The sequence below is a fragment of the Monodelphis domestica genome, chromosome 1, assembly GCF_027887165.1.
Source record: "Monodelphis domestica isolate mMonDom1 chromosome 1, mMonDom1.pri, whole genome shotgun sequence".
Lineage (NCBI taxonomy): Eukaryota > Metazoa > Chordata > Mammalia > Didelphimorphia > Didelphidae > Monodelphis > Monodelphis domestica.
The window spans coordinates 38,697,481-38,711,656 of record NC_077227.1 but is presented as its reverse complement, the minus strand read 5'-3'; the positions used below and the strand labels follow the sequence as shown (position 1 = coordinate 38,711,656).

General features: G+C 35.8%; 1 protein-coding gene across 2 annotated transcripts in view; it reads right to left on the bottom strand.

The window, feature by feature from the left end:
- GRID1 (glutamate ionotropic receptor delta type subunit 1) overlaps nt 1–14,176 on the bottom strand; it is a 1,152,573-nt gene that overhangs the window by 116,800 nt on the left and 1,021,597 nt on the right. For both annotated transcript variants that reach the window (XM_001363901.3, XM_056797312.1), the window contains one exon: nt 13,838–13,976. In XM_001363901.3, the coding sequence (XP_001363938.1) occupies nt 13,838–13,976 (139 nt within the window). The remainder of the gene's footprint in view (nt 1–13,837; nt 13,977–14,176) is intronic.

Sequence of the window (14,176 nt, the reverse complement as noted above, 5' to 3'; positions counted from 1 at the left end):
TTCCATCAATTGCTAGTGATCTCTCTCCCAAACCACCTTATATTTATATAGATTTATCTTGTTTAGCTTCATACCAGTGCTATATACATTTTATATGCATTTGCTGTTTTCCCCATTAGAATGTAAACTCGTTACAAGTAGGAATTTTTAAAATCCTTTGTCTTTGAAGCCCTAGTTTTTGGCACATAGTGGATATTTAAAAAATGTTTACTGATTTTATTGACATGACAAAAAGAAGAAAGTGTTCTTTTAGAGGTACTCAAGAGGAGATTATAAGTCTGTAGGTAATGAGTTCCTCATCACTAGAGGTTTACAAGAAATGCAGAATGATGTCTTATTAGGTTATTATGAAAAGAACTTCAGTTAAAGTAAAGGCTCAAGTAAATGGCTTCTAAAATCTGTTCCTTATGTTCAGAGATGGTCATCCCTTAAAAAATGACTTCTGAGTAATAAATGGTTATACTAAGACTCAGCAACTTGATGTGGCAGTCTACTTAAGGAGAAGAGAATAAGCACTTACATAATACTATATGTCACACTGTACTAAATATTTTTTAAATATTATCTCATTTGATCCACCTAACCACCTGGGGAGGTAGGTGCTATTTTATGCCCCATTTTACAGTTGAGAAAATTGAGACCAAAAGAGGTTGCATGATTTGCACAGGGTCAAAAAGGAAGTAAATGTAAGAGGCCACAATTGAACTCTGATCATCATAACTTCAGGCAAAGTTAACCTTAGCTGCCTTAGTTTTCTGGCATTACTAGCAGAGGGAAGGTTATGCACTACAATTAAGTCACAGGTTCCTAAATTAAGGAACAATGTAGAAATTGTTGATTTAAGTATTTGATCTGGCCCATAATGCCAACCTGTTGAGATTATATATATATATATATATATATATATATATATATATATATATGCATTCTATTATCCAAAATGTTAGTTTCCTCTTTCAGCTCATCATTACACACAGATTTGATAAAATCTGTCATCTACACCTTCTTATAAAATCAATGACCTAATGTTTCCTTACCAAGACATGTATTGGGGGCAGCTGGGTACCTCAGTGAATAAAGCCAAGCATAGATAGGATGTCCTGGGTTTAAATCTGGCCTCAGACACTTCCTAGCTATATGACCTTGGGCAAGTCACTCAACACCCATTGCCTGGCCCTCCTTACTGTTATTTCTCTACAAAACTTAGTATTGATTCTAAGATGCAAAGTTGTTGGGGTTTTTTTTAATCTCAGACCTGTATTATAGATAAGCTGAGATGAATACAAGTCATTGACAATAAAGGCAGATCCTTTGGTATGTTCAAAGGTTCATAGAGAGGGAAAGCAGACAGGAAAGCAAGAAGAAAATAAACTTTTCTTCTCTCTCTCTCTCTCTTCATATATATTCATATATTTCTCTGTGTTTTTATCTCTCTCTTTCCATCTGTGTGCATGTATGAGAGAAACGGAAAGAGAGACACAAAGAGAGAGAATGAGAGAAATTTATTTTTCAAGAATTGGCATTGATCAGAATAGTCATGCAGATATTTTGAGTACCAGGAATGAATACTACTTCTTTCTAAGATAGCTACATGATAGCTTTCACGTGTAGAAATACCTCTCATTTCTCCATGACTACTGGAACTAAACTATCCCCATGGCATTTTTTTTATCTCAAGTTGTTTTTTACTTGTTTGTCTTCTCTCATTCATACTCATAACTTCTTATTTAACTCTTTTTATCCTTTTCCTGTTATTTCCCACAACCTTATTATTAGACTCCTTCAAATTAAGAGTACTCTATAATCTTTCCTTTTTTCAATTCTGACTTCTGACTGGTTCAATAGCCTTGATTTCATCTTCATCCAAAGGTGGCCTTCTACATTTGCTCCTTCTCTATGCCAATGGAAACTGATTTCATCCTTTCCTGTGACTCAGGGATAAAATGGGTCATTCAGTTTCCTTCTACCAAATGATTGGATTTGAAGATCTCTATAACCTTTTCCTTTTTTCTTTTTTGGTCCTGATTTCTGATTGGTTAAATAGCTTCCATTTCATCTCCATCCAAAATTCTTTCCCACATTTCTTCCTTCTTTATGTTAATGGCAACTGATCCCACCCTTTTCTGAGACTCACCTCTACAATGGGTCATTCAGTTTCCCTCCACCTAATGGTGAGACTTGAAGAACTGAAAAAATAATGTTCCCATATGTTCCCATCCCTGCTGGAGGTTCTTAACCTGTAGCTTTATTAGCCAGTGCTCAGGCTTCCTCTGATGCTGGTGATCATGTTGGCTAGCTCTCGATGGTTGTGGGGGAAGAGGTTCCTGCAGAGTCTGAAATTAAGCTTTGCACTCTATTTGGCACATATTGCCCTAGAGAATTTTGTAAATCTCAGTGTGAATTTCTTCATCCTTTTTCAATTTACTAAACTGGGGCTTGTGTTTTTTTTTTCTGTTTTGTGTCTTTATATTTTATATCATCCTCTACTAAGCAGAGTATCTTTATATAATTTAAGGACAGACAGTTCTACCTAGAGGCAGAAGGCAGAAGTTCAAATCCCATCTCTCTTACTTACTAAGTATATGGCAGAGATCAAGTCACTAAGCCTCTTTTACACTGTTTCTTCAGGAAAGGATTTGAGCTTGCCTATACTTTAAAGAGGACAGCTGCCATTGTCAACAAGAAGAGAGTCAAAGAATCTTCAATTACTCAGAAGTCAGTCCAGGGAGCTGTTGTAAAGTCTTGTATCTTCCTTTAAAAGCAGCTCATGGTGCAGCTAGAGAGTCAGCTCAAAATCAGCAATCACTGAATGCAACACTTGCTTTACCACATTAGAACTTTCAGGGTCAATCTGCATTGGAAGGGAGATTCCTCACTAGAGATTCTGTATACAGATAAATTCAGAACTCTGGACCAAAACAAACAAAGGAGCAAAAATGGGAAGGGAAACACTGGTATCATGAACTTTTCAGTGCTCTAGCACAAGAGCTCCAAAAAGTTTATAACGCTGTCAGGGGTGGTTATCTTCCTAGGTTTTGTCTGCTAGCTTGCTTGCTCCTTTGGTCTTATTTTACCTTTTCTTTAATTGTTTTAGTGTGAGGACCTCCTTGAAAGGAATTCTCATTCTCACAGTTCAAATTAGCACCTGTGCAATTTACTGCCTTAAAAAGTTGGCTCAAGCACTGAGGGTTTAAGTGACCTTGCCAAGGATCGCAAAACTAGTTCCAATCACATGTAATAATTGAATCCAGTTCTTCAAGAGTTAGCTAGGCGGCACAATGGATAGATGCCTGAAGTTAGGAAAACCCATCTCCCTGACTTCAAATCTGTCCTCAGACACTATCAATAACTGTAGCAAACTACTTCATCCTGTTTGCCTCCATTCTTTGACTGTAAAATGAGCTGGAGAAAGAAATGACAAACCATTTCAGTATCTCTGCCAAGAAAACCTCAAATGGCATCATGGAGAATTGGACAGAACTGAAAAGTGGCATAAAAAGAAAACAACAACAGTGAATAGAAGGGTGGACTTAAAGTCAAGAAGACCTGAGTTCAAATCTAGCTCAATATATGCTAGCACAAATATTGGGCAAATTATATAATCTCTTTTTACCTCCATTTCCTCAACTGTAAAACTGGAATGATAATAGCACCTCCCAGAGTTGTTGTGAGCATCAAATAAAATATTTATTAATCACTACATTGTCTGGCACCTATTGAGTAATTTAAAAATGTTAATTTCTTTTCCTTCTTGGCTCTGAGGCTATCTCTATATCCACTATAGAATGCAATTTCTTTTTAGCTCTGGGAACAGTAATCAAATCAATATTACAATTTCTGGAAGAGATGAATCAATCACTCTGTTTCTACTGACCCTCCCTGTAAGTTCCCTGATCAAAATGGCCAAATCTGGTCACCACTCCCCTGTATGATTTGTCTTTCCTAATAAGAATATAAGAAACTTCTTTATGCTTTTTTTCTGAAGAACTGATAGAAATAGGGAAGACCTAATGTACAAAGTCAGAAAGTGGGATGAAGGTCTAGTTCTAGGCAAAGAATAGGAAAAGCTGTTTTATAAAATCTGAAAAGCCCAGAAATGATGTCTAAGGGTTTTAGGCTATTGCATGAGGTTTAAGGGAGAGAGTTGAAATGAGGATAATGGTTAGATTATAACCATCATGATATGAACATGGTCAGGAATTGGCTTGAAGGCTTGGTTTCAGGCAAGGTGAGACTAAAGCTCACCTGTCAGAGCTGAGGGAACCAGAGGTTGAGTCAAAGTTATTTGTAGATTGGAGATGGAAGTGATGGTCTCAATCCTCCAAATTTTTAATTTATTTATTTCTACATCATCTCAGCAAGAAACACTCCTGTGGAGATGCAACCTGGTAACTGCTTCTGCAGGTGCTATAGCCCATGCTTTTTCAGCAGCCACAAGTATTGAAGACTTAGAAAATACATATTTTTTCTGCCAAAGTCCTTGGCAATGCCACATGGTATAAAATCATGAAGGAATATATATGCATATATAAATATATCATTTTTAAGTAGAAATGAATGCTTAAAAGGATGTATTACCATCCTTTTAGCCACTAAACCAGAAGATTTTCAATTTGACTCACAGCTTAAACCTCCCATATATATTTGATCCCTCATTAAAATGTGAGCTCCCTGAGAGCTGGAACTGTCTTGCTTTTCTATTTGGGTCCCCAACATTTAACGTAATTCTTATATATACAGTAAGGACTTAATAATTTTTCTATTTATTTATTCTATTTATGTTTTTATTAAGCTCATTAAAATATGAGTTCTTAAGGTCAGGGTCTGTTTTTTCTGTCTTTCTTTGTATTTCCAGCATTAAAGTAAGTCCCAGAATATGGGAGATACTGATTGAATTAAAATGAGTTACAGAAACCTGTAAGAGTTATTGTAACATTAAAATATCATCAGCTCTATTTTACAAATTTGGAATCTGAACCCAACTTTTCTGACTCTACTTTGATGCCCATTCTCCTTATTTTAATATTATATATAACATAACATAACACAATATAATATAATAATATTTATATGTATTTATTAAGTAGAAGAAATGATTATAACAAATATTGTTTCATCTAATAATTAAAAAAATAAAATCTCCTTACCTTCTATTTTACAATCAGTAAGGTAGAACAATAAGGGCTAAACATTGGGGATTAAAGGACTCACCCAGGGTCACATAACTAGGAAGCGTCTGAGGCCAGATTTGAACCAGGACTCCCATATCTAGGCCTTGTTCTTGATCCACTAAGTCACCTAGCTGTCTCCTTCATTTAACTCTAACAACAATGCCAAATATTATGAAGGATGGTATTTTAAGCATTTGATGGATTATGAGCAAATGAGTAATGAACTAAGACTTTCTTTAAGTGATGATGATCATGACGGTGCTATAAGTGGAATAGGAGGAGAAAGGAAAGATGAAGATAGAAGTTGGAGGAGAAGAAAGCAAAAGGGAAGATAATGGTATAAAAGCATAGTTATGTATCACTAAGGTTTTACAAGAATTTCCCTCAAAACAGCCCTTGAGGAGGGTAAAAATTAAGTTATTTCTACTTTACAGATATAGAAAAAGGGAATTCTAAAAGCCAGCCTCAAAACAGAACAGAACAAAATCACAAATAACAGGTTTCTCTCGAATAAAATTCAATTATTCCCTTAAGAATAATGATCAAGGAGGAAAGGGGTATAAAACTCATTCATCCTTTCATTGTCCCAAGGTCTGAAGTATTCCTAAAGAAAGAAGCATCAATGAAAAATGAAACTGTGCTTCAGTAAGAAGCTCTACCTTAGATGAGCAGAAAGGACAGTGCAGTTACATCTATATATCAGAACTCAGAGTGGTTCCCATTGTTTGAATTTGCAGTTGATCATGTTTCTCTCAGAGAGTGGCCTTATGGAAGTCAGAAGTCTGTTCTGAAGATGGGAGTCACTCTGAGACTCCACATATTTTATGATTCTCCACCACCCACAAAGTTAGAAATCTGAATTCTGAAACCCACAACAAAGCTCTAATTGCCTCATAGTTATTCTTGTTTGCAATAGTTTTCAGCTGGGGTATCTGTGAAACAATGTTCTAACTCTGGAGAATCCATTTCCCAAATGCACATGGACATGGTATTGCTTTAAATTTAAAATTTCTCTGTGAGAGAGAAATGTTTTTAGTAAGAATACATCTCTCCTCTGCTCATCTCTCTTTTGATAGGATCAATGGAACATATTATGTATTTTCTCCAATAATTTTACCTCTATTCTGTTTTTTTATCTGACTGGACCAATTTCGTTTAACATCTACTCTCTTGCTTTTAGTGACTAAGGTATGCCTGTTGCCATGGTAACTGTACTCCACCAAGTACATCATCCCAAAAGGTTGTCTTCTTGTGTCGCTGAGTCCTGTTCTAAAAGGGAAGGTCCTACTCTCCTACTGGTCCTAGAAGAGCCATTGTATCAGAGCCATCTAAATACAATTGAAGACATCAGATTTGATAGGGTAAAGTTGATAAACTATAAAAACCTCTTTGGAGGCCTGGGTGAGAGATGTTTAAAACCCAAGATGGCCTTCGGGAACCCAGAGTACTTAAATATTTAATAACCCTACTTATTTCTATTTGACCCTCTGAGATGCTCTCTAGGAAAAAAAAGACTCCTCTACTCTCATGTTTATTTCTTGTCATTTTGGGGTTCTTTTAAGATTCAGGTTAAATTCTACCTTCTATAAGTGGCCTCCTTCAGTCTCCCTCAAAGGTAGCACCCTTGTAAAATTGCCAGGTATAGATCTTCCATGTACATATCCATTTGCATATTACACTGATATTAGAACATAAATTCCTTTTTTTCCTGCCTTTTTTATTAGAACATGAATGCCATTTTTTTTTCTGCTTAAAAATTCTATTTCACTGACTGACCAATCAGAGTCCAAAGTCAGGAAATTCTGAAAATTGTCTTGTAATAGAATCACTAAGACTTATATCTGGGTGTTTAGTCAGCTAGGATAGACTCAGTTCTCTTACATGTAAATGGGGAAAAAATAAAATAGTGTTGTCATTCCAACTACAGATTGGAACTTCATTCCCATCTATACAGAGGATAATAGCAGAGACAGTGTAGTAAAGTGGAAAGAGTTCTGATTCTAGCCCTAGAGTATCTGTTCCAAGTTCTACCTCTAACACTTAAAACCTGTGTGATGAGGCAAAACACAACTTCCCTGGGCTACAATTCTCTCATTTGTAAAATAAGCAACACTATTCGGCATCAGAGCTCAAATTCTATAAATCTATAATCCTATTGTTGTTCTTGATCCAGATAATTTTATTAATTAATGCGACATAATTTTAAATTCCATAGCAACCATTTTATATTTCTAAGCTCTAAATTAAATCTGTGGTCAGCTAAAATCTCTTGACATTTTCCATGAACACCTGTTATGGTTATAAAATATGTCTATAAAATACTCCTAAAAGCAGTACTTTACACATATTTCTGTAAGGTTTTATGTTAGATGTTTGACATTTCTCTAAACTAAATTTTTCACCAATGCTGTTCATCTTTTCTGATATTAGTATCTCAATATTTTATCCCCTAAATATAGATAAACATGATTTTTGTGCCCTTCAAGTAAAATGACAAAAATGCTAAAGAAATCTTTACCCTCTCACATACCACTGGAGACCTGCTCCAATTGAAGTACACACGTGAATCAATATACTTTGGGTGCAATTGTTCAATAAGCTCTAAAAGAACATAACTATAACCAATTCCCATCCCTCTGACTCACCTCAAGAAATCATTTCAAGAGAAATTTGGTTAATTCGAACTTCTACTAACAATGCTTTCATCCAGTAATGTCCACAGTTATTCTTTCTACCACTTCATAGAATTACACTGCCTTCCATAAAAAAGAACTTATCCTTGAATGGCTTACATTACAGCTCTGAAAACAGCTTTAAAAACAGCTTTTTTATTCTGTCTGCTGTGTTTTCCAAAGAATCAGTTGATTCTATATTTGATATTTTTAAATGTGTGTGTGTGTGTGTATCATAGATCCCATTGGCAGTCTTGTGAAACCTAGCAATCCCTTCCATATAATATATATATATACATATGTGTGTATATGTTTATGTGTATGTGTGTATATGTATATGTGTACATGTATATATGTGTATTTATATCTGTATATATAAATTCATAACTGAAGTTAATGAGGAATGACAGTTAAAAATAACAATGTTATTTCTTCCCATCCAAATTCATGGATGCCATAGAATCTATCAATAAAGTTTGGGGAGTCTGTATATACCAAGTTAAACAATGTTTCCTCTAAGTGTTCAAGAATTTTAATTTTCTAGATACTATTCTTATGGGGTTTTGCCAATATGTTGCATTTTTCTCCATGTATTGTGTATGTTGTGTGTTTGTATACCCATGCACACAGAATATTAACATTTTATTTAAAATATACATGTTTTATATAATTATGCATAAATTGTATAAATATACATATATGAAATTATATGAATATATGTATGTACATATTTAAGTATATAAATACATGAATATAATATTTTTCATTTCCCTTTGATATAGTTTTTCAACAAAGTATATAAAATAACCACATTACTATAACTAATCTATATCTCTCTGTCTTCTCAAAAAAATATTCAATAGAAACATTGTTAATTACCAATTCTCCTAATGTCTCTGGGTCTTTTAGTCCCTCTCTCTGGATGTGTCTCTGTTTCAGTTTCTCTTGATCTTTCTATACCCAAATTGTATATCTGCATTGTACATATTATAGTATATATATGCATATTATGTATACATAATGTCTACATACCTATTTATTTTCTTTATCTTTTTATATGAGGCTCTTAAAATTTGAGTTTACCAGAGAACTCTACATTGGTTGCCTTTAATATCACTCCTTTGATCATTGGGATTATTTGCCATTCTATAGACAAAATTTCATCTTTTTCAGCTTCTATAACATCAAGGATATTCCTCCTTAGAATTTTTCATATCACATCTAGGTTTTCTTTCTTTTGTTCCCTTGCCTCCCTATCCTCTCCCTTCACTTTCTTTTAAGTTCACATTAATTCTAAAGGGCATCCTGATATAGAATATTCCTTGCTTTGTCATGTAGAACTGCAAAATTAAACCCATCATCACATTCTGCTAACATTCATTTCCAAATCACCAATTATTCAATGTTTATCAGCTTTCCTTCTAAAGCACTTTGCTGCCACCTTTGTGGCCTTGGCTCCATTCAAGGAATCCAGATAGGAAGAGAGATATCGTTCTTTAGGCTTCTTGTCAAAGGACTGAAAGAATTACTCAGTTATTTCGTGGCAATAATACTAAAAGGATCACACAAAATTCTTGTCTGTTTTCATTTATTTCAAAGTCCTTTTATGATAGTGTATGTTTGGTGTGGGGAGGTTAGGAGGAGTTATGTTGGTCCATGCAACCCCTCAAGGTCCTTTTAGACTCTGTGTACTCCGAGGACAAAAGAACGTTGGTACCACCTGTTTCTCATATCCCAGACTGGGTCCTGAGCCTAGATGAAACTGTTTTACCCTACATATTTGTATAAGGAGGTCATTCATTTTAGTCTGTTGTAACTGTCCTTATTCTCTCTTTTCACCATTTCATCCATGCTTCACTTAATTCTTTCATGATTGGAGGTAGTCATTTAACCTCTAGGTTTAATACTACATGACCTAGTTCACTACAGCTTCCTTTTTTTCTTCATATTGTCAACACAAAGATTAGCATCCTTTGGGATCCTTTCTTGAATTAGGATTCTGTGTTGATCCGTTTTTTGACTGACAAGCTTTGGGAAAGAAAGAAAACTATTCCTCAAATTAGTAAGGTATAAGCAACAGTGGGCTTGAGATGACTCTTTCAAACTCTACTTCCTAAAGAAAAGAGAGAACAGAGGATGGCTAGGGATTTTGTTTCAGAGATTATGCCACTTGCTACCTGGGTAACCTTGGATAAATTATTTAACTTCTTGACCCTTTATACTTGCTGGTATTGGTGTGAAAAATAAATATCTAAATCTCAGATTATAATTTAAATATTAGCTCTTATCATGATTTTACTTCTGGCACTTCTAATCCACAAGTCTTTGTGCATCTATTTTCACTGACCATCACCCAATTTATGTCTTGATTTTCCCACCTATCAAATGTGAATTATATGTGCACCACTCATCTCACAGAGCTGTTAGCTACGAAGTAGCTTGTGAAACCTGAAACAATATATAAATATGAATTGTTGTTATCATCATTCTGCCCATATAATATGAGACTTAACAGAAAGTTCTAGGAATGTCACCCAGAAGAAAAAGAAACCTGGGGTATAGAGTAGATGAGAATAGTAAACTTTTCAAGGTTGAAAATAAACAAGAAGCAAGTGGATCAGATGTTCTTCATACCCACAGAGGATAGAGTTAGGAAAATTAGACTTAAACTGCAACAAGGGGACTTTAGCCATTAGGAGAAATTTTCTGCTCCAGCACAGATTATTAGATTGTGTGCTTTCTACCTCATGTGCCTCTTTAGAGAAAAACACAAGCATTTGGGGGGGGGGGATTTTTTGATGAGCCAACTTTCTTATGTTCGTCTAGGCTGTGCAGAACCATGCATGATACCATGAGGCCAAGTACAGATCAGAGGGATCAACTGAGGAATGGCCAAATGTCCAGTAGGTTAGGTGATATTTGTGCTCCTTTGCTGAACCTAGCCTTCCCAAATATTTCATTCTTGCTTGCCCTCAATGATCCTTGAAAATCAGAATAGAAATTCAGACATCATTGAGCTGTATGGATGCCTTAACATTACAAAGAGAATGGGACCTGTGACATTTCATGAACATTGGCAGTCCAAACATAGAACCATATTGTATAACATTTGGATGGGATTCCCCATATTTTTTTTTCAGGAGTCAGTGAATAAGGAGAGAGGTAGGAGGGAAGATATTGGGAGAATGCAAAAGATGAAAAAGGAAAAGGTGAACAGAAGTGAAACAATCTCCATCTGGTACCTCAACAACTATAAAATGGTACCCTATCAACATTAAGCAAACTGGGAACAGGATCAAACATGGTATAAACATTTTCCAGCATGATAAGCAAGGCTTTTATCTCTCACTGCAGACGAGAGGGGTGCAAGGTGAATGTGAAGTCAGCAAGCCCAGTTTGGTCTTTAATCATCTTTAGAATGAAAGAATATGGGTTTCCATGATCTTTGACCCCATACCTCATAACATTTTAAAATTAATGAGCCAATAGCTCAGACCCAAGTAAATCTCCTGCAGTTTTTCAATGAAAGGTAAAGAGAAATTCTGTTTTTAAACATTAAAAGAAGGGGGTAGTTTATTTAGCAAGTCATTCTAAAGGGCTCTAAGATTGGGTTAAAATCTAACTTTAAGAAGTTCTAGCTCTATGACCATGAGCAAGTCATTTAAACACCCCATGCCCCAAGTAACTCTCTGGAATGATTAATTATAGATGAGTTGCTGATTGGTATTTCTGAAGATAATTTCCAAATGAAGAGGTGATCCTGCTTGCCAAGGTCAAACCATCCACATGTATCCTTGATCCCCTCCCTTCCTATCTTCTTTAATAGATTGCCTCTACTGTCATCCTCCCTCTAACTAACATTCAATTTCTCCCTATTTTTCTACCTCATTATTTTTTAAACCATTATCTTCTGTCTTAGATGCAATATTGGTTCCAAGGCAGAAGAGTGGTAAGGGCTAGGCAATGGGTGTTAAATGACTACCCCAGGGTCACACAACTAGGAAGTGTCTGAAGTCAGATTTTAACACAGGACCTTTTGTCTCTAGACCTGCCTCTCTATCCACTGAGCCATCTACCTGCCCCTATCTCTGTCATTCATTAAAAAAAAAATTAAAAACCCTTCTTATTAGATCCTACTATTTCTGTTAGCTATTATCTTCCCCCTCTCATCCTCTACTCAGTCATATAAATTGAGAAAAATAGGCAGCTATAATCAATCCATAATTTCTTTGATCCAGCCATACAAACTGACCACTGATCCTATTGGTAAGCCATATTCCCTTTCTGTAGCTCATTGTCTTACTCTTCAAAATAAGTGAATGGACTAACTAGTTCTCAAAGGTTGCTTCTAGCTCTAAATTCCTGCCATCTTCCTCAGGGACAAAATCCCAGGGCGAGGTGGAGACACCAGTGGAGTTAACTTCTAGAAGGAAAACAAATCTATTCCAGTGTTAGAAGCAGATGGAGTCAGGGAGTCAGCAAAGCCACCTGTAACTATATGACTCACCTGTCTCCTTGGCAACAATCTAATTTAAGTAGTGTGTAACTATTTCATAGTATATATTTATGTACATATATGTATATATGCATAAATATATTTCTGTTATATATTGGGTAATATATACGAATATACATGCAGTATATTTATGTTTGGTTATTTGCATACATGTGTATGGACATTGATATTAATATATTCATACATGTGTGTGCATATCTACATGTATTTAGCCATATGCATATGTGCATGTGCATATGTGTGTATACATATGGATACAATACTTGTACATGCATATAAGGAAGACAAATGGAATGAATTTCATTAAGCACTTACTTTGTTTGAGGCACTATACTAAGTGCTTTTCAAGTATTATCTCATTTGATCAAATGAAACAAATGAGATAATATTTGTAAAAGATTTGCACAGTGCCTGGTGCATAATAGGACCTTAATGACTGGTGTTTCCTTCTACCTCTTCCTCCTACCCATAAATGAAGAAATTAATCTGGAACTATCATTTCATTGATTTGGAGAACTCAGGGCCCTGAAGCAATTACTCAACTGTAACTTATTGGTGAGGTCCCAGTCCTAGAGACACACACCGACATCATTGCCCATTGCCAATCTAGCATGCGAAGAGTGGAAGACTGGATTCACCCATGACAGCTTAGAGCTTACTGTGGGTGGATAGCAGAATGCCTTTGAACTGCGTTGGGAGCCAGAAGGCCTGATGGTTCAGGAGGCATGGATCATGAATGAGTTTGCATATAAAAGGATCAATATGCCCCTCAGTCTGACTTGGTGTTGCTTTTCATCCTTGCCCAGGACATTCGCTGTTAGCCATTTGTTGGTGGTAGGGAGGGATAGTTTTTTCTCCATCCATCCCCCAGTCACCAGTCCAAGCACCTGGAATACATTGTGTGTGTGTGTGTGTGTGTGTGTGTGTGTGTGTGTGTGTGTCCTGAAGTAAGCTTATTGGGAAGATGAATATCTAGAGATGGAAGGGGCCAGATTGCAAAATTATGAGCTTTGAAAGAGTTATCAGAGATCCCTTCAGAAACTAGCACCAGCAACAGAGACAACTGGAGATGTTCAAAGAGTAGCAAAGTCTGGTAAGGATATAACCATATTGAGTAATGGAAGACTCATCTAGAGACAACACCATGCCCCCAAAGTGAATATTCAAACTGAATATCTTGGAGTAAAAAGAAAAATAAAAAGACTACCAGTCATGGGTCACAAGATACCCAAATCAAATGGATTTATCCCATTTTTTGAATTCTACCCCAATGATTTCTCCATCTTTTGAATAGACTTGGACTTCATAGATAAAATGATGGTAATAATAATTAATAATAAATGAAGGAATGTTTGAGGTCTTTTTACAAGGGGATCGATTTCTTTGATTTAGAATATACATACCTCCTCACTTTCTACCTCTTTATTCTATACCCTCTAATCCTAATCTAGAATGAAAAAAAGTCTTTTTTTTTTTACCTTATTGGGTTATCCATCCGTGACACTGTGAGGAAGGCAGCAAGGTTTGCTGTGTAAGATGAACAGACAATCAGAGTGAAAAGCCACCAGCTCCCCATTACAATGCGCATTGCCATGGAATTTGTGGGTGATTCTCCACCTGAAAGAAGCAGAGAACATAAAAGAATTCATCAGTTCCCTTAACCAGTAACCAGGGGGACCAGGTAGATCAGTGCATTTAAAGCTAAGCTTAGAGATGGGAAATTCTAGTTTCAAATCTGACCTTAGACACTTCCTAGCTGTGTGACCCTGGATCAGTCACTTAAACCCCTTTGCCTAGCCCTTAATGCTCTTCTGCCT